The sequence below is a fragment of the Dermacentor albipictus genome, chromosome 6, assembly GCF_038994185.2.
Source record: "Dermacentor albipictus isolate Rhodes 1998 colony chromosome 6, USDA_Dalb.pri_finalv2, whole genome shotgun sequence".
In the NCBI taxonomy this organism is placed as follows: domain Eukaryota; kingdom Metazoa; phylum Arthropoda; class Arachnida; order Ixodida; family Ixodidae; genus Dermacentor; species Dermacentor albipictus.
In genome coordinates, this window is record NC_091826.1 from 37830836 (window position 1) to 37851415 (window position 20580).

Below are 20580 nucleotides of genomic sequence, written 5' to 3' on the forward strand. Positions count from 1 at the left end.
CAATTTGAAAGTGAAATTCATGCAAATCACATTCTTCGATGTGAGAGGCACTGTCCACAATGAGTTCCTGCCACAATCAGCAAATCTACAAAAAGAACCTGCAACATTTCCTTCTCTTGGTGCATAAGGCGAGCAGAAATCTTTTCTAGTGTTTAGTGCAGAACTATATTTATAAAAATGGACAGAAGCCGAAACACACAAATGCTCGGCTCATGTCCTGTCTTGTCCCAAGTTTGTGCTTACTAAGCACTAGAAAAGATTCATACCAACAAGGCCAGCACTCAATCGCTGCAGGGAGGCGAAAGTTGTGGTAGGACAAATCGTAGCTGCTGCATCAGGACAACGCATTCAAGTTGCAGCAACATCCTCAGCGTCCAGCAGTTCCTGGTCTAGAGGCACATCGCCGTTGGAACAACCTCGCTTTTCCCCAGATGTTGCCTCCTGCAAGCTTTCATTTTTATTCCCAGCTGAAAAGGACTATCATGAGAAACCATTTGTAAGGCATGGAGGCCATCAAAAATGTCTTAACGATGGACCTGTGGATCATCCCAGAATTCTTTCATCAGTGCATAGAGGTGCGGCAGAGGACAGTGTAGATGTGTTAGACTGAAGGGGGATTACTTTGAAGGGTACACCATGTATGGGTACCACCTCGTAGTTTGCCATTTGGCATAGGAACAAATTGTCAGTGACACCAGTTCTGGTTTGCTGCTCAGTGTTCGTGGTTATTTCCTGTGCTATCACAGCTGAACAGTGTGCATACCCGTATTTTTTCGAGTTGCCTTGAATATGTTGGGTACAAAACATAAAAACTTGACTCCACTTATTTGCTTCCCTTTTTATGCAAAAAAACACCAGTCTCTCCTGCAGTCGTGGCTGTTTCACGAATCAGTTTAGTTTGAATTTCGTACTGCCGGCATTGCCGTCTTTTCTGCATCTGCTGCTTGTGATTTTTCGTACACTCTCTGTCTCTCTCTTCTTGAGAGCATGGCATCATATTTTTTTTTCTCCTCTCCTCCTATGTTTGCAGGAACCCTTTGAGCATGAGTCTCTCCTGCTCGACCGCAAGGACCTGAAGCTGACCAAATTCGAGAAGCGTCTGGCCAAGCAAAGCTACGAGCTGGAAAAGAGGGCCACCCTCCATGGAGGTCGCACGTACATGCATGCCGCTGCCTACTCCAACGGGTGAGCATTCAAATGCTTCCCGCACCTTGTGATAGCTCGTGGGCTGTTCAGAGTTACGTACTGCGACAGTATTTAGGAGCTGGAAACTGAGTTTGCTCTGTATGTCCGTCTCTTTGTCTCTTTCCATTGCATTCTCATCATATCCGTGTCGTTCGTAGTTTCCTACACACATGACTACGGGGGAGCTCCGATGCTAGTGTCTTGGGGAGCTCCAGGGAAAGTAGTTTCAGCCAGCATGGAAAGAAGGGGCAGTGCCCGTATTTGCCTGAATGTTGGTCCTTTGGCTTCGAACGACATTTAGACTTGCTGTTTGACTTGTTGATGTAGTCGATCATATTCAACAAGATGTTTACGTTACGCGTCCAACGATTAACAGTGATTACGCATGTTGGTAGAGATTGACTGCCTCGCTGTGTTGGGAAAGTTACACGAGTGCTTGTAAATTTAGAAAAGTAAAGCCTAATAAATAAAGTCGAGCACCACTGCACCAAACTATACAAAGAAATGGCCTGTATAACGAAGGACTAATTCTGTCCCGGTTCTGTTGCGAGCTGTGCAGTGCACGACCTTCACAACGAAGTGACCTGTATAACAAATGATTTCGGAGGCACCAAGGCATTCGACTGTAACACCACAAGAAAGGTTGAAGCCACAAGCACAAGGATTGTAGAAAGCCACTACGAATCATTTCCATTGTAACAGAATGATGGCAACAACCTCGCATTATGGCAAAGGCTGCCTGCCACCAGTGATTAAAACAGTTATGACTGGCGAGGTGATGCATTATTCTGGATTTTGGGCATCGTAAGGAGGAGTGCGCAGAAGTGAGGGTAGTTACCGGTCGAACAATAATGGGCCTTTTAGTGTGGAGTCAGCCACCTTTCTTGCATTGTGGGAAAGCCAGCTTTGGCAGTCTGCATTGTGGAAAGGCCATGTAATGCGTAGGTTAGATAAGCGGTGGACCATTAGTGTTACAGGATGGGTGCCAAGTGAAGGGAAGCGCAGCCTTCGTCCTGCAGTTGACATAAAATAGGATGATGATGCTGGTGGTGGTGGTGGGTGTGGTTGTGGGAAAGCCAGCTTGCCAGGAGAGGTCGCAGGGCGAATCTTAACCCTCAAGTTTTACTAATCTCTTTTTGGCTTAGCTCATAGGAGGTGGTGACGTTGCACTCTCTCGTAACACCAGGTACCAGACATGGCAGAACCGGCAAGGCACGGTGACCTTCCTCGGGCCCGGCCCGACGCAAACCACGCCTTCGCCAATGCAGCCAGGCTCCCAGAATGGAGACATGCCCGTCTGGGGCACGCCAAACGTCATGCAGTCCCTGCTGCGGCAAGGCATGACGGTACAAAGGATGCGGGTCCCTGCAAGTAAGTTCTGATTTCAGGCAGTGGAGGTAAACTCGGATGACTTGAGATAACGCAAATTTCAGTACGAAATTTTCATGTGTACATCCTGCTAAGGTAGGCAACACGCACTGTCAGTTATGCAGCCCTGAGGCAAGAAAAATTAATTGTGCATATCCTCACATAGAAGCGGTGAGTGCGGGCAGACAGCGAGGCAGGCGATGGTGAACATAAAAGCTGCTTATTGGGCTAACTTATGTCGGAAAAGAAAAGAAAGAAAGGTTCAGTATCACTGGGCACTGTTAAAAGAAACATTTAATGAGAAATGAACGGAATATGACATCTACATTTCTTTTTTCTTTAGAAAATGTAGGTGATGAAAAGTGTACAGCAAGCATCCATTAATAAGTGGTTATTTTGCCATCTTTCTTGTGAAACTTTAAGAGTGCATCAGCCAGGCTGTACAATGTGGGAGTGCCAGTGGCAGTATGGACAGCATCAAATTTAGCAGCACTCAAATACTTATACAGTTAAACCTTGATATAACGGAAGTGTACTTGCAGCAAAAGACATAGATAAATCTCGAATTTTGGTAATTCGGGGTTTAAAGTTTCAGCATTAAAAACAGCACTCCTGGGAGTTAATATCCTAGTAAGCACTTAAAAGCAAGCAATGCATCGACTTGGCTCATGTCCGAGATCTGCGTGTGTTGCGTTGCGCAGCGCCGTGAATCTTGGACGCCGCAGCTGACCGCACTTCGTGCCCACAGCTGGCGCCCACAAGTTAAACACAAAAGTGTAAAAAAAATCTAATATTTGTCCTGAGCAAAAAAAAAGGAGAGAAAAGCTACAGTTCCTCCAGAAAGGCGGATGGCAATAGCAAAGAGACAACTACACAAAGTAAGGTTCATAGTTTTATCGGTGTGACGCGCACTCGTGCAGATATTAACAGGTCTCACTCGGTGACCACGAACTCGCAGTCACAGCGCAAGCGAACGGTGCTACGCACAGTGTCTCGGAGACTTGAGATTATGCGACCACCCACACTAGACGCGCGGGAACAACAAAAATGTGCGTGAAGGCGCTAAACATTTCGGCTCGGCCTTTGCACTTGCCCCAGAGAGATTTCCGCCAAGATAAGCTTTGCGGCCCACGCTATAGAAGAAGGCAGATAGGCGCACATTTCTGCACCCCACCCCCCTACAGTGCGTGCTTGATGACGTTACCGTGCGTCTGCTCCTTCTCCATCCATCTTGCACAGAAGGAATCACCAGTTCTCGTGTTTCTTTGGGCACTGCGGCTGCCCCATGCCTTGTGGCCTCTGCAAGTTGTTTACCATCGTGACAAATGGCACAGTGGTGTTTCCTGTTTACTGCGTCCCAATGCTTTGATAACAATTTTGCCGCTCAAACTTTTTGTATAGAAGGACGCTTGAAATACCGTGTTTGCATGATTCTAACGTGCACCCTTTTCGAATAAAAAGTGCGTTTAAATTTGCATGCGTGTTGCAGTCGGTAACTAATTCTACTCAAAATCAAAAGCGAAACTGATTCCTATCAAAAAAAAAAAAAACACTCAGTGCAAGGTAGCTATGCCAGACTTCCATTGAACGGAGGTTGTTTTTTTATGCCTTGGTTAGTGGTCGCCATTTTCCAGCTTGCTGTACATGTTGTATCTGTAATGCATTAGATGGAACTGAAGACGACTTTCTGTAGTATTTAGACAGTGAAAAGGAGGTGTCGTCGAACTCCAATAGTGACTGGCCTATGTGCCTTTGTATGTTCTATAAAGGGTTTTCAGCACGGTACGTGTCGACTCAGGTTTCGTTACTTATGTGCGCGGTACAATTGGCACCAAGTTAATTTTTTTAAATATTTGGGCGACGATGTAACTCCGGGTTACAATCGGGGGCGTGCTAGAATCGTGCAAATATGGTAACTTTTGCCTTGGCCAACATTCTTTATAGTCTTTTGCTAGATTCACTAGCCATACAAGCTCCAAGTACATGCTTCAAATGGCCGGAAGCTTCGTTTAACCGAAACTGTCATGAAATTGCTTCGTTAAATCGCAAAAAGAATACCTGGTTGTCTATGCAACTAAAATCTGGAAATGAAAATAGTTCGTTACTTCGCAAACTTTGTTTATATCGAGGTTTGACTGTAGTACATTCAATGTTGTATGCTCCAAAGCACCCAGCTGCAGAAAACAAATCCTGTAAAATTTCATTGACCAAAATCTAAAATTTGATTGGCTAAGGTGCATCACCTTTCATATTTAAACACAACATAATTTGAAAATCGTTATTATTGACAGTTGACCACAGCTTACCAATAAGCCAGAAACCTTACGCCATGATAGCTGGCAATGTATTTTTACAATTGTTTTATTGATTGGGAAAGCTCTGTTCTCTGTAAATGCGGGGTTTGAACACTTTGGGGCACTTTTTACAGCGAAGCTGTTAGCCTCTGCTTGGTCAGGATTTTTTGTGGCGTGCTCACCCAAAAACTGGCAGCTGGAAGAGGGGGTTATGTTTATATTCTGCGTAACAGAATTATGTTTTCTCGTACGTTCGTATTACAATCCGAAGTTATCATGTCTGCAGCTTGTGTGTAAGTTGTACTTTATGCATTTTCTGACGCAGTTGACTTTTAAACATTAATTTGGTTCAATAAGGCGCTTGTGCTTGGCAGATGACCTAGAAGAATGAGGACGTGTGCTGCACTTCTGCATACGTGCCTGCTTGTGTAATGTCACCTAATGTCAGTTGGTGTGGTGGTACTTGTCCAACGTCCACACCATACATGGCCGTACATCCCACTTTCACAGGGTGCAATGTAGGCGGACTTTGTTTAGGCATTTTAGCTTGACTAGCTTGACTTTCCGTACTTGAGTCTAATGCACCTCCAGAGCTAACGCATACCAGATTTTATAACAAGAGATAAGTAACACGCCTCTGATTTTTGCAATCAGAAAAGAATGAAACCTGCATATTTTACCCTCACAGAACATAAATTTATGATCACTTAATGCCCATCATCCAGCCATTTATTGCTGTCCATGGCCCGCTACATGACGTATATTGTGCAGCCCATTAATGTTTACTACACCGCATTGGTTTGACTACTAACTACTTTGGCAGTCTGTCCTGCGACTCATGCAAGTCTCATGGGACGACAAAAGCACAGTGTTGTTACCACTAATCTTAGCATGCGAATTGATTTTTCATGATGCTTTCATAATAAAGGTGATGGAAAAGCAGTTGCTTTGCTGTTTGCCAACATACACGAAAACTTGTTCTGGCGCCATCTAGTGATGACAGTGACACTGCCTTTGACAACTGTTTCGTTCTTGTGTCCGATTGTAACACCACTGTCTTTGACAACTGTTTCGTTCTTGTGTCCGATTGTAACACGCAATTTACCTTTTGACCCATTTCTGGGGAAAAGGTAATGTGCATGTTGGAATAGGGTAAATACAGTAGTGTTTGCCTTAGGTGTCCATACTAAGCCTGCAGTAACTGAACATGGTGGGGAAATTTACCTGTGTGCAGAGGTGACCATACCACTGAACAATTCGTCAGACCCTCCAGTGGAGATCCCGCCAGGAACTGAGATTCTGGTGATGAAGACGCCAAAGGGCGTGTACCTTCGGATTCCAGATGGCCGCATCATTGCGGTGCGCCTTCCCACGACTGGAGAGATGGCCGTGGCCGGACAATCGGGTCAGTCCCATCACACTGTTGTCATCCTGCTTCTTACCGTTGCACTGTCGTTACAACTTGCTGAGCTGCGATTTTGTAGCGACACCTTCCGCTCGATTCTACAGCACTCTTATCGTCCACTGTTCATGCCGGCTGATCTCGGCGATAATGCGAGCGGAGTGGAGCTGTGACCCTCTGACAAAAGAAGCGCGAAAAGGAATAGCATTGGAAAAGGCATCCCTGCAAACGGCGGCTCTGGTTTATCAAATGGCCAGCGTACCATTCTGCTACATTCTGCCTGCACATTTAATTATGACTTTTCTGTCCTGGCATTGCAAAGTAACACAGAAGTGCAGTGAAAGGGCTACAGTACTTGCACTTTGGATTAAATGTGTGGCTTTCCTAACATAGTGATTAAAAGTTAGTGGTACAAAGTTGGCAATGCCCATTCACATTAACTGCGAAAGCTGAGTTCTTCTTCAACCTGGGGTTTTGCCGTCTGCTATTTCACACCAAATGTGCTGGTTCTTGTGAGACCAGCATTGTAGCTAAGCAGCGTTGAGCTCGCTTCAACTCTTAGAGGTGAGTTTTTTTTACTTCTCTGCTGACGCAGATGGTGGCCGCGTTGAGGAACACCGTTACGATGTCTGCGGTATCACTGACAACTCATTGGGGGCAGCCAGTTTTTACAGCGTTGGTATTCGGATGTACAGGCATGGCCACTGCTAGCGGGAACACGGCAGCCTGTGAACACAGGCACCTCATGGAGTCTTGCGGCACATGCGCAGCCGGAATGATTGGCCAAAACGCCACCAGTTGGGAGGCGCGGATAAACAAGCAAATAGAACTGGCGAGTCGTATGTTAAGACAAATCATATGCCAAGACTTTGCAAGGTGCCGATAAGGGCTCCCTCGTTCCTGCTATCAGTGGCCACATCTGTACATCATGGACAAAGTGTAGTCACCACTTTTTGCATTGTGGACCTGTTTCAACTTGGCCAAAACATTGTCAGCTTCAGTTAAAGCGCCAAAGCCTCACTGAGAGCATCCATGGTTTGGTCGTGTAGCTGGTTCATTGATTGCTCTGCACTGTGGCATACTTTTGAAGAATTTGGGGTGGTTTTACAAAAAATCGCAGTCTTTGCCATAATCGGCAATGATACCGTTAGCTTTCTGGCCATGCCTCTGTAAGACCTTCATTTTATGCAGTTGTAAACAAAGCGAGGTGAAAGAATTCAGGAGTTACGTGGTGCAGGGCAACTATTCTACATGTAGTGTAGAGCAAGAGATTCAAAAGAGGAAAGGCAGGGAGGTTAACCAGACTTCTGTCAGGTTTGCTAACCCAAACTGGGGGAACGGGATATAGGGATGAAGAGAGAGAAAAGTTTGAGCTTCCAAAAGTTATTCAAATCTACCCCAAAGTCTTTTTCCCCCGGTGGTAACATTACTTCATTCAAATCTCATTAAGCTGAAGTGACAAGAAACGCGTTCTGCTCTTCACAGGTGAATCTGTGGGCAGTAACGCTGCCACAACAAGCGCAGGGAACAAGCAGTCCTTTGGCGTAAGTACTGGCGCTGTCTTTTGATGCGCGTATGAAAATGTTTCACGTGCCGAGATATTGCAATGCGAGCTGGCGTATCTAGAAGCTCAGTCAGGTAGCTTGGTCGTCACAACCAAGATGAGCTAGCATTGACGACTGTAGAAGTCAAAGGAGTCATCTTGCTGACAAAGGTGCAGTGGAAAACTATCTTTCACAGTGCATTGACGGTACTTTGCTGCCTTTTTGACACAAAAGTGTTTATCACGTGCTCCACGGAGACTCCCATGTACATACGTCGCGCAAATCTGCGAGGTGTAGCTACTTTGTCATTTTTGTCTACTTATGGTTAGCAAAGTAGGTGTAGAAAGGTTAGAAAGGTTTGCTTTATTAACGGAATTGTGCCCTTGACAACGTATGTTTGTTGCAGTGAGAATATTCTGGTATCATTCGCTTTGTCACTGATTAATTTTGTAAAAAATATGGCTGGCAACCACGACACCTATAAGAGTAGTAAAGATGGTACTGCTTGGAAGTGCCTTGCATTCTAGCTCAGTCGGCATCTGCATGTGACAGTATTTCTAGTGCTTGTTTCAAGCTGATTGCCGCCACGGCATGCCTTTAAGGGGGGACGCGGGTCTTGAAATCTCGAAAAATGGTCAAAAATGGCAATTTTCAAAAATTGCGTTTTTGAAGTCTTTAATGTCCCAACTATGCCTCTACAAATTATTATGGCTCAATTCCTACTCGAAGTATTAAAAAAACGGTAATTTATAAACGTCGGTGAGCCGAAATTGAACGCCAAGCGCGAAGGTTTGCCTCATTTTCAAGCTGCCGTAGCTCCGCGCGACGCGAACCGATCGGCGCCATCTTGGTCTCGTTTGAAAGCTGGTTTCCCGCTCTCCATTCTGGCGCCCCTCGGCACGCTGCAGACCCTCGTGCAGCGGAGCGATCGGCAACCCAGGCACCCGTTCTCAAGCCCGAAATCGTCGCGAGACAGCCGCTGATTGGGTGAAACGGGCGCCTCCCCGAGGCGCAGCCCTCTGATTGGCCGTGACGCCTGCCGCGGCCCCGCGGCCGCGTTGTTCGACTCCTTCGCGTCGTCTGCTTTCGCCGGCGCGCACGTCATTTTTCGCATTCATCTTTGTTTCCTAGTATTTTTCGTTCTGCCTTTTTCTTTATCGTTCTTGTAGATATTTTGGCTATTGAGTCGCTTCTTTTAACCAAGAATTTCTTGCTTTTGCGTGCCTGGTGTCGTTGTTCCGCGTGTCACGATGGCGCGAGACGCGCGCTTGAAAGCAAGCACCCGAAAAGCAGTCAGCAAAAAGGGGGGCACATGGAATAAGAGCGCTACATCGTCGAGAACTACAGCTTCGGTGATGCCGCAAGCTGCTGTGCCCTTGGTGGATGCGGCTGGACTGAGCTCGCCAACAACAGCTTCGCCGGTGGACGCCGCTGGACAGTGCCGATCGGTGTCAACTTCGGTGTTACCGCAAGTCTCTGCAGTGCCGGTGGATGCGCCTGGACTAAGCCCGTCGAAAATGCTAACTTTTGAGACGCTGCAAGTCGCTTCGGATTCCGTGTCGTCGAAAGCGGCCGAGCCGGCTGAGCTAAGCCTAACGTCGACTTCGGCGTTTCCGCACGCCGCTTCGGTGCCGACGGACGCGGCTGAACCGAGCTCGCGTGCTCAACGCTTCGACACGGTGTTTTGCGCGGAGTGCGCGGGGCGTGAAAAGTACGCAGACAACATTAAAACTTCATTGGCGAAGAAGTCCGCGACTTCCCGCAAGTTCGAGCTAATGAACGTCGGCGCAGCTAGTGAAGACGACTTTCTGAGCTCTTTTTTTTTTTTTTTTGTCAAGTGCCAATGCAATACAGAGGTTTTCACAATCTTTACATGAACAGATTTCTGTGAGTTTGGTGTTATTGTGTTCAGTAATGACTGGGCTGCATGCTAAAGCATTAAATTTTTCCATGTGATAGGTAAACAAAAGTGGCAGAGTAAGCAAAACTTTGAATGCAATTTTCTCAGCTTTGCTTTTTCGATCAAATGCCTTTGCCTTACAGAACTTTTCATAGTGTTTGCATCAATTGATTTTATTGAATTAGGTATCATTTTTTTCAGTAAAACCTCAGCTACATCCTAAAGCTTTCCATTTTTCATTAAACCCAATAGGCTAGCAATTAGGTCAGATGTAAGCTAATTACTCCTGCATTGTTTTTTTCTTCCTACTTTGTTATTCATTCACGACCTCTATGATCACTTTTTAAAAATTTCTTTAGCTTTAGGATGTGCAGTGGGCCCTTGGAAATGAAAGCTATTCTTTGAAACTAGTTTTTTTAATTAAGAAATTATCATAATGGCCCGTAAGAAAAGACCTATGTGGGATCAATTATTTTGCAATATCTTCATTTCTAGATGAGATATATAAAATCTGAATATATATTTGGGATCAGCATTCAAAGATATATCTGCATGCCAATTTTCAGGAAGATATGTTAAGAAATAAAAAAAAAGTTTTCAAGACCCTCATCCCCCCTTAAACATGCATACAGGTGCTCGATATTGCCGGAGCCCTAATGACAGTTGTATCATATAGTAACACACTCAGTCGGGCCAGATATACTTATGACGGCTGGTATCCTCAGGGATGCTGTTTACGCTACGCAGCCGCACATCGCTGACATCGTTGCTATTGCTTTCATTTTCGTTTTTCAAGCAAAACTTGTAATTAATAGTAGACTTTGCACATTTATGGACTTGTATTTGTGGATGTGCAACAAAGCTGCCGCTCGTTCTTAGAGTATATGTCTCTCGCGTTATGACCACCACTTCCTCTGAAAGAGTGGTCAAGCTATTTTTTTGCGTCAGCCTCGGCTTGCTCATTCAGTGTCGCACTCGGGTATGTATTGCAATGGCTGCACCGTAACTAGGCACTGCTGCAGCTTTCAATCCTCGAATAAATGCATTGGCAGCAGTCTCTCTCTCGAATTTCATACTCTGGAAACCCCTTTGGTCAGTTGTTCATTGCATCACTTCAGAGCTTCGAGCGCTTGCTGTACCATCTTTCTTCCGCGCAGATCATTCAACCGTCGCTGCAGTGTGGAGGCCGAGTCCAACTGTCGGGTGTCGCGGGGCGACAAATCAGCAAGGGGCCGCCCGAGGTCATCAACCTCGACGACGACAGTGACCTGCCTGACGAGAGCAGCGACGACGAAGACGGCAGTGGGCGCAAGAATGGTGCCATCGTTCCCGTGTCAGCAGTCAAGGGTGCGGCGGCCATCATCGAAAAGCCCAAGGAAGGAAACGGCAGTGGCGGCGAGTCGGTCCCGGTGTGACGACGGCATCGCCCTAAGAGCAGTGCCGCCGCGTTGCGGATCTCTCATCTGCCTGTGTGTGCGCGTGCGTGTAGGTGAGATCGGCTCATCGACTGCTCTCCGCGCGCTGCCGAGGGGCCACGGCATTGTTGTGCGCACACCACGTTGAAAACCAAGAGAAAACTGTGTTCCTCGGACATTGTGTTCTCCCGAAAGAACAGCCTTTTTCCAGCGCCGGGTGCCAGCTGGAACAGCGGGCACCACTAAAGAAGAGCATTCCAAAAAGAAAAAAAAGAAAAAAATAACTGATGAGAGACGTGCAACACCTTCTACACCTCAATGAGTTTGTTTCCCTCCCTTCGTTCTTCAAGTGGCCACTATGAAGCCTCTTGATTTTTTTTATTCTTTTGCCCCGAGCGTTCTGATTTTGAGAATCGGAAGAAACAATGAACTCACTGTGCGCAAACTCCATGGACGGCTGCTGTGTGCATGTGTGTGCGCGTGTGTGTGTGTATGTCGCACCGAGAGATGAAAACAAGATGCATGTTAGAAAATTTGAAAGTTATTTATTTAAAATTTAAACAAAAATGAACTGTCGGAGCAACGCCGCCGCGGATCCGGACATGCCGAGCTGCAACGAAGGGCACAACAACCACCAGCTCCAAGCGTGGACGGAGTGTCGGCACGTTTTTCAGGAAACCAGGACAGGAGACAAGGGGGGCTTGCCAATGCAGTATTTAAAGACCTTTTTTCTTCTTTCCGTTCCATTTGGCCTAGAAGCCGTGAAGGTGCGTGTGTGCGCGCGGTCTTAGCGCATCGTTCAATCTAGTGCAGTCCTCTCTCGCCACCATCGCGTCTCTCTCTTTCACTCCAATTTATTTTTTGGTGGCGTCGCAGTTTGTACAGAAGCATTTCCGACGTCAACATTCCTGGCCTCAACCCCCCGCAACCTCCCTCGATGTGGTGCAAACGACAGACGGTTGACTTTTCTTGCCTCGACCTCCCGCGTCATCGAGTCCTGCAAGTGTGTGTGTGTGTCTCTGTCGTTTCCTGTGACTTCCGCATTAAATTTTATCATTTCAGTGCATCTAGCCAAGGGAGAAAAAAAAAAGAAAGGATGTTTCCTGAATGCTGTTTTGTCGTCGCCTTATTCATCGTGTGCCGTTGCCTCTGTGCTCGTCCCTTACTTGGGCCAATTGGCAACAACAAACTATGCTCTGGGTCAGTGAAGGCTTTGCTCCACAGTGTGCTAGGCACGTGTAATGGAAGTAGACATGCCTTTCAGCATGGACAGTAGATTCTGAAATTTGTGTCTGCAAACACGCAAATGCACTGTAATGTTCTGATCCATCACTTTGTTATGTGTTCCTCCACTGTTGTGAGGAAAAGTCGGTAACTGATAAGGTCATTAGGTTTGACAAGTTTCTGGAGCAATTGCAATGGCGCATACATTTTCACTTCAATGCACTATGTAGTGAACTTAAATTTGGGCGGTCACGGAAACACTAAACCGGTTTTCACTAATAAATTTTCAAGGCACCATATACGTAAATGTAGTGGTAAAGAGTTGGTTACTAGAGTAGAAAAATGAAGGTTACACTACCGTTTCTTGAATCTTGTGGTGAAACCTTGGCACCGGTACGTCGGTGCGAGGTCGTAGATTTTTAAAGCATTATTTGTTGTATTTGGGCCATTGTGGCACTGTAAAAGTTCTTGAAACTTGTGGAGTTCAATGCTTGGCTACTCTGGCATAAAATGTGAACCATCTTTTGCTTAAAAATAATTGGGGCCAAGCAGATGTCAAAATCCATGTCGCTGCGGCATGAACTGGTGCAGAAGAAAGTCTCCACCAGTCTTTTGTTATGGCACCTTTCCTGGCTTAACAGGCCCCTCTCCTCACCTGAAGAGCGATATAAAGAATTGTTGCAGGGTAATTTATTAGTACCCCCTTAGGTGTCAATTGACTCTGCCCATTCAAAAACATTGTTTAATCTCGCTCTTCTTACATTAAATACTTGAAAAGCGTACTGCAGCTTGAACAGACTAAGAATTTTGAATTCTTGAGTGAGTTTTGACAATCTAACAAAATGTTTATAGCATACGAGAATTTTCTACAGAAACATAAAGAACTATTAAAGCTTTAAGGCCCTGTTACGTACAAAATATAGTGTTGTAAGCGTTTGTGTGTTGACCATGCGTTGGACGCGAGCAACAACTCCCAATGGAAGAAAGAATTAACAGAATTCATTAGCAGGTCACAGAATATTCGCACTGACGCCAAATTTCTGAGCGAGGTTCCTGTAACCAAAGCAACGTAATTGAGCTGAAAAGAAAATTGGGGTTTAGGTTGAAATTTAACCCATAACCTTCGGAATGCAAAACGGCCACAAGGGCTAGTTGGTTCAAGCGTGTTGGACGGGGTCATAATGAATGCATCGTGGTCTTTGACTTAGTGGTGAGAAATGAAAGCATGAGAAGAAGTCGGAGACCCTATAATGCTGTCGATTTTTAGACTTAAAGGCAAAAAGATTAAGCATCTCCCAATATTTTTTTCCTGTCTGGCATACTGGTAAAGCACTCATCCAGTCGCTTGAAACATGAGCCTGTTGTAAAAATTTATCGGAAACAGTGAACCCGCCACATGACGGCGTACATTTACCGTGCGCGAACTTTTCAACTCCTTTAATTAAAACACTTTGCACATAGTATTTACATCGGAAGCACATATCGAAACAAGTGTCTTGGGATGTATGCAGCATGTTTTAAATGTCATTCTAGCGGTGTTATTGCTTCTTATGCGCTATCTTGGCATGCACGATTGTACGCACAGGGGCAGAAGGGTCTACAGCTTAAACAATTTTTCTATGCCCCTTCAATATTGAAGTTGAAACGGTCATTTGCAGAGAGCATGGTGTGTGACAACACTACAAAAGCTAGCAAAGGGGAAGGTGTTGCAATTTGTGCCTGAAATTACCGTAGCTGTAGCAAAAACGTGACGAGTTCCAGCAGCGTCTGAATATCTGTTGGAGAGCGAGTGTCTGCGTTCCCTAGTGCTGACGGCAGCGCAGAGCTACGACTGTACATGAAATTTTGGCACAATATTTCGTGTTTTTTCCCCATTTTTTCCACATCCGGCGCACAGTGTGGATAGTGTTAGCATTTGTGACCACATGTGGGCCAGTGACGGAGGACAAGAATTGCAATAGAAGTTTGTTGGAAAATTTGCGCTTAAGCTTTTACCTCAAGGTCACGTTCCGTTGGCAGCTGCGCTGCTTCTAACCATGCACAGCTTCATGTATAGCAGCAAGCAATGCTATGAAGGCTAGGGACTTTTTCAGTGCTTGTATTTGCGCCCAAAAAATAGTGCATTACATATGAAATAGACGTGTGTTGTAATGGGATGTAAAATTGTCCGATACGTTCACGTGCCAAAACGTGATGCGATTATTACACGAAAGGTGTCGCCGACCTCGAACTGTTTACCACCGACAGAAGAGAGCGACAAGTTTCTAGTGCAACTATAGACCACATCACACCGTTTGCGCTTGCAACCATGACATGGTACGTCATATACCGGCAGCACAAATGTACACAAATGCCTTGTGATTTTACATACAACCTTGCATCTGCAAGTTGTTATATGTAAATTAGTTTTTCCGTAGAATGCATCACAGATCAGAAATTGCTCTGAAAAATGCACGAAGTTGAACTTCTATGAATGTGTAGCTTCCACATTGTTGCCTGCAAAGTACGAAACTGAGTTTAGGAAAAAAAGCTTCCAAGAATGTAGAACACTTGGCTTAGACAAAAGGTACAGGAATGGTCTAGCCTCCAAATCGTTTCAACATTTTTCATCATTTTAGTGCTTTCAGAGGCAGGCAATTTGTATAGCGCATTCACTGGCTTGTAGGGTAACATATCTGAAAGGAAGCAAGGGAGCATAGAAACAATGGAATGGAAAACCATTGGCACGTCTTTAAAACTGTTGCACATATTGTAGAAAGAACATACATATTAGCTAGTTCAGATAAAAATTAGTGGGGGCAGGCCACAATGCATAGAACTGATAAAAAACAGTTGCAATATTCTTTAAAAGAAAGAAAGGCGGACAAATCTATTACAGCTAAGGAATGGGTGCCAACAGAATAGAAACGCTGCGTAATGTGGCAGATAATTGGATTGGGAGATTGCAGATCGGTTACAATTCAGAACACATTTAAATATATGCAAAGTATTTCAGTAGTGTTCAATCGTCCAAATTCATGTGACAGTTTATTACGGCTTCTTCACCTTGCGGTGTAACCAGTGGCTAATGACTGCCATCCTTTGCTTTGTAGAGCCAGACTCGCAGCACAACGTAATTTAGATTCATGTGGCTGATCTTGTCATTCACGTTCATTCTTGGACACACTCTCTTCAACAGCGATTCATTTTGCGATGTCATTGAGGTTATAAATAAGCATCAGCCCTACGCTCTGAAAACAGTTATACCCTTTGGTATGTAAGCACAATAATAATCGTCTGTATTTGGTTGCATTTCGTTTGTTTAAAACTTGCTGTTGTCAAGAATGCTGCCGCACTTAAAACGGACATGCTGTTCGTGACCTGGAAGTACCGGGTGTGCACCATTAAAGAAAGGCAGGCAAGATAGAGGATTACTGTGGGACAAAGATACGTCCCGAAGGTTGTAAACTGTTGTATGATAGAATTATGATTGAAGTCTACTAGAGCTGTTCCTCTGAGCCTGCCAAGCTAGCTACCTTTGCCCTCTTTTGAGATTTTCCTAGCACCGCTATTCATTTAGCATTGATTATTAGACTAGATTTGGTTGACAAGATTTAGTGTAAGGAAACAGGAGTTTGAAAAAGAGGTAGTAGTTTAGGGGAATCCATTAATTATGACCAGCTGAGGTTCTTTAACAAGCTCTTATGTCTAAGTGCACTAGCATTTTGACATTTCACCTACAACAAAATTGAGTCATCGTAGCTGGAAGCTGAACCCATGACCTTGTGCTTGGCAGCAGACTGCTATATCCACTGTAGTGGATATAGCAGTCTATAAATTTATAAGTCTATAAGTTTGTATCTGATCCCAGTAATGTATCTGACGATTAATACATCAAATATGCCAAATACATCATTTAATGAACCATCATAAAAGTGAAAAAAGCACAGAACTGCCTGTCAAACTTCACTGTTACTCTAACAGAGCAGCTTGACTTCAGTACCAGGGATGACAAGTTGTGATAACAGTCATGGGCGCACAGACCAAGGGTCCGGTCACTTTGTCCGCACTAAAGCACGCACTATCTTGACGTCTTCGAGGGGGACGTCATTGTTGTCAGTAGGCACTCGTCCCATGCGATGAACGACAGTCATGCCTGACTGTACGCGACCAAAGATGGCGTGCTTCCCATCCAGCCACTGCGTCGGACTCAGAGTTATGAAGAACTGGCTGCCATTTGTGTCTGGACCGGAATTCGCCATGGACAGTATCCCGGCTCCTGTTTTGGAGATGCCAAATATGAGCCCTGCATTACTGCACTGTATGCACCTACAAGGATATACATTTCTTTTTTCCTACAATTTTATGCATGCGCATACTGTGCATCTTGAAGTTTCCTATACCGGGTGCCAAGTCTCATGTTCTATGGGGTACTATAATTAAATTAATAGTAATCGCCAACTTCTAACTTAGAATGTCACAGTTGCTCTCGGGACTCCATTGCTCAAGTCGTCGGCAGCACTGCCGAAAGTACGAGGCGTGCACAGACAATGTCCTTCTGCAGTGGACTATAGTTTCTGGCGTAACTGTTTGATTACTGGCAGGATTAGAGTTTTGCTTTTGTTTGGTGCAGGATGCATTACAGCGATACGTGACGTGTTAGGCATGTTGCGCATGCACGTCATATACCGTGAATTAAGCAGCCGCTGTGTGGACTCGAGGGGCATTTGGACTTTGTGTTGGCTAAAGAGTGCTGCAGCTTCCGCAGGGCTACAAACGACTTGAGAGATGGAACATAGCCTCCTACATTTTTCAGTGCCAGCTCCACAACGCATGGGAGCCACTGGTACACTTCAGCGGCACCACATTGCCAGTCATTTTATTCCTGTTGTTGCTAGAGCCGTGGACAACTATGGCTGGGCACTTCTGCGGCTCCGTGCCCGATTGGTCTGACCCTTGCCCTCTGCGTGACGTGTGGTCACGCGTTAGGAAAGTAGTTGGCCCTAACCGTGCTCCCATAAACTGTTGAAAACTACTAGGAAAGTGGCACCTATCAGTGACCCCTGGTTTTGCCATCACTGGGCTAGCACTGAAAAAAAAAAAAATTTAGGAGGCTATGGGTGGAGCATACGGCAGTTTCAGCAGGTGAGTAAAAGTTTAAATGATGTACTTCACCAAGAGTTACAGGCACCACGATCATGTTTTGAAATTTTATTATGGGGCTTAACGGTCCCAAAGCAATTTGCATGCTATGCGAGTGGCCGTGGGCGACGTGTTCGGCAGCACCATGGCCAGTTCAAGAAAAGGTTTATTCGTTTCCATACTATCAGTGAAGCATGAAGTACATTTGCACGAGTACGTTGTGCATTTTAGAAGGCCTTGTTGTTGGTCGAATTGGTACATCTTAACAAAAATTTAATCTGCGCGAACTAACGACCACAGAGAGAGCACGAGAAAAGAACTGTGCCTGTCCTTGTGTCATACTCTCTCTGTGGTCGTCAGCTCGCGCAGTTTAAATTTCCGGTACGTTGTGTATGTCTGAACACGTCGTAATACCAGAACACAAGTTTAAAGAAAGTGGCTGGCTGGCTGTCTGAGACCAATAATCTAACTGTGGTACGGTCCGAACGCGGACGCTGGGAGAAATACCCACCGGTGTGTTTGAGCTCCGGATGTATCTCGTCCTCAAAGGTCTTGCCATAGATCGACGCGCCGCCTCTACCTGAAATTGCATAAAAATTTGTTTTCTCTGAATGCTATAAAGCACGGCTATGTATACTTTAGCGCGCTCGCGCGCGCACACATGCACGCGCACATAAAATGAGAACACACACACAGAAACTAAAAGTTTTAGGCAATCGCGCACGTGGAAGTAGGCAGTTAGGCAAACGACGTCTGGCGGCGCAGGAATAATTCGGCGACAAAAATTGTCTAAAGGCACTAAAAACTTGTCAACGCAAGCTCGACGCGGGTATATATGGACGCTACGTGGTTACCTGTGGCCGTAGGATCTCCGCCTTGAATCATGAAGTCTGGTATGATTCTGTGAAACTTGACGTTGTTGTAGTAGCCACGGCGGGCCAGTTCGGCGAAGTTTCGGCACGTGTTGGGGGCGTGCTTCCAGTAAAGCTCCACTGTTATGTCGCCCATGCTGCACAGTACACAAGAGAACACGGCACCGGCGTCACCGGCATGCGTTCGAAACACGGTAAGTAGTATTTCAAGTAACCTGGTAACATTGTCAACATGCTCTTGTGATTATCGAGTTTTGCTTGCATCGAATCAATACAAAAGTTCGAGCAAAGGAGTGAAAACTTACGTTGTTTCTAGAGTCACGTACGGTGGCTGCCACGATTTATCCGGGATGCCCGTCATTTTGTTTTGCGTCCTTCAATCGGATCTGGTCTTGGATTGCCTTGAATTCGCGCAGCCATATTGGTGATTAGGCGCGCGTTTTGAAAACCCAGATTTCACCAAAGAACCAAAGCAAGTCATCCGATGACCGTGAGTGATATCGAGGGTGGCAATTATTGCATCGCATAACCGCACCTTTAATTAGTATTGTACGTGCTTGGCAAGACAAACTGCGTCATTATTTAGTGACAGTGACCCCGACAATCCACTGTTCCTCTGTCGCCGCGTGCTTACATTTGTCTTGCGCGGCAGGTTTATTTCCACGACGAACATCCATTATAAGGCTTGATGCCTTATTTTTGCAGTTTGGAACTTCGACATGCACAACGCCACACGGTTACAGCAACAAGGTTGTTATATTTCACCACAAAAGACATACGCACCTTCACCTTTATGGCACTGCACCGCCTACGGCCCCTTTATATAGGTCGGAACTTGTAAGAGGCAAAATTTCTCATCCAGTCATACTGCGAGCGCTCAGGTAGATCGAAATGCTCTAGGCGCACGTCTCTCGCTACCTTGATATGCCTCGCGCTACAACGACACTGAAGCTGGACTATACATCCGGCTTTATGGGCACTGCCTGGAATAACGTGTCTTTCTTTATTACTGCAATAACAATTACGTGGACACTCCAGACGCATTTCTGTCGTGACCGTGGTGCTCCGTATAGAGTCCAGGGGCGATAACATCGTCGACGCGCGCCGTATGCTGTATGGACAAGTGAAAGCGGGCGAGGGTGAGTCGACGATTGTGGCTCAATCTCGTGCGCGCAAGGGGGAAAAGCGCGGAGGAAGCGCGCAGTTTTCCGTCGCGCGCAAGGCACCGAGGGGAGGGAAGGAGGGAGGGGGCGTTCTACTCCGACAGCGTCTACATATGGCGCGGCCGCGTGGTTCCCGTCTTGAAAGCGATCTGCGACGAGGACAGAGTGCACCGAGTGCTGATAGCTTCGTGTGCGCTGCGTTCGCCGCTTAGTTCGCGTTGAAGCGAGAGGCAGCGCGAAGGCCAATTCGCTCGCTGCAGCTGCCGCGATTTCTCACTCCGGCGTTCTGACGAGTGGGCGTGGTCATCGAGCGATGTGTTCATGTTTGCTTGTGCGCGCGTGACACCATGCTTGTTAATTTAGTTAGTAAGCGAATGTTTACAGCTAGGTTTATACGGCCGAAGGACTCTGATACGGCTAATAAAACGACTATTCTTACTTCGTATAGCTGTCTATTTTTCGCTCTTGCAATCGATGCTTCGCCTTTCACGCGAAACTGCGACATTTACTTCATATTTTTTTTAAGTGGGCCAAACTTGTACATAGTACGTCGACGTCGCCTACCGCGCCAATAGGTGGCACGTGCTGGGCGACCGCCTAACGAAGAAGAAAACAGAAAAGCAAGCTTTTTTTAAAACATGGCGTCTCCTGCATTTATATCATCTTAACTAACATGCATGATACAACACTAGGGCCGGCATACACGTGCCTCACGGGCGCTCTGCCCCCATCCTGACGTCTCTGCCCGCCGCGAGAGCGTCGAGGATCCTGCCGAGCGAAAACGTTCCGTTGGACGGCGCGTCGCTGCTGGTGTACTCGCGATCCGACGCCATCTTGGCATCTTTGGTTGAGAGCGGCGGCGGCGGCGGCGAACGTCCTTCCAGACGAGGCGGCAACGATCCCGGTCGCTGCATCCGCTCGTGCGCCGGTTGCAGCTCGGGATGCTGGGCCGCGGGCAGCGTCTCGTTCGGCGCGAACTGGATAAACTCCACCAAGGGCGCCGAGTGGTTGTGGTTCCTCGCGTCCTTGGCCTGCGTCTCGACGAACGTCACGGCGGCGCCGACGACGCTGACCACCAGGAAGGCGCCCAGC

The 20580-nt window shown here is 46.3% G+C and overlaps 2 protein-coding genes and 1 long non-coding RNA gene across 5 annotated transcripts in view; 2 read left to right on the forward strand and 1 right to left on the reverse strand.

The window, feature by feature from the left end:
* LOC135914578 (helicase ARIP4) overlaps positions 1-12216 on the forward strand; it is a 48592-nt gene extending 36376 nt beyond the window's left edge. For all 3 annotated transcript variants that reach the window (XM_065447492.2, XM_065447491.2, XM_065447495.1), the window contains exons 17-21: positions 1031-1185; positions 2372-2556; positions 6082-6252; positions 7735-7793; positions 10851-12216. In XM_065447492.2, the coding sequence (XP_065303564.1) occupies positions 1031-1185; positions 2372-2556; positions 6082-6252; positions 7735-7793; positions 10851-11108 (828 nt within the window). In that variant the 3' untranslated portion in view covers positions 11109-12216. The remainder of the gene's footprint in view (positions 1-1030; positions 1186-2371; positions 2557-6081; positions 6253-7734; positions 7794-10850) is intronic.
* A 3994-nt stretch (positions 12217-16210) lies between these two features.
* Positions 16211-18778, reverse strand: Cypl (peptidyl-prolyl cis-trans isomerase-like 1 Cypl). The gene is made up of 4 exons (XM_065447498.1): positions 18631-18778; positions 18308-18462; positions 17965-18033; positions 16211-16590 (listed from the first exon to the last, which is right to left on the reverse strand). The coding sequence occupies exons 1-4, from the start codon at positions 18684-18686 to the stop codon at positions 16367-16369; spliced, it is 504 nt and encodes a 167-aa protein (XP_065303570.1). The 5' UTR covers positions 18687-18778; the 3' UTR covers positions 16211-16366.
* LOC135914581 (uncharacterized) overlaps positions 18385-20580 on the forward strand; it is a 30614-nt gene continuing 28418 nt past the window's right edge. The window contains exon 1 of the long non-coding RNA XR_010568345.1: positions 18385-18519. This is a non-coding gene — a long non-coding RNA (uncharacterized lncRNA). The remainder of the gene's footprint in view (positions 18520-20580) is intronic.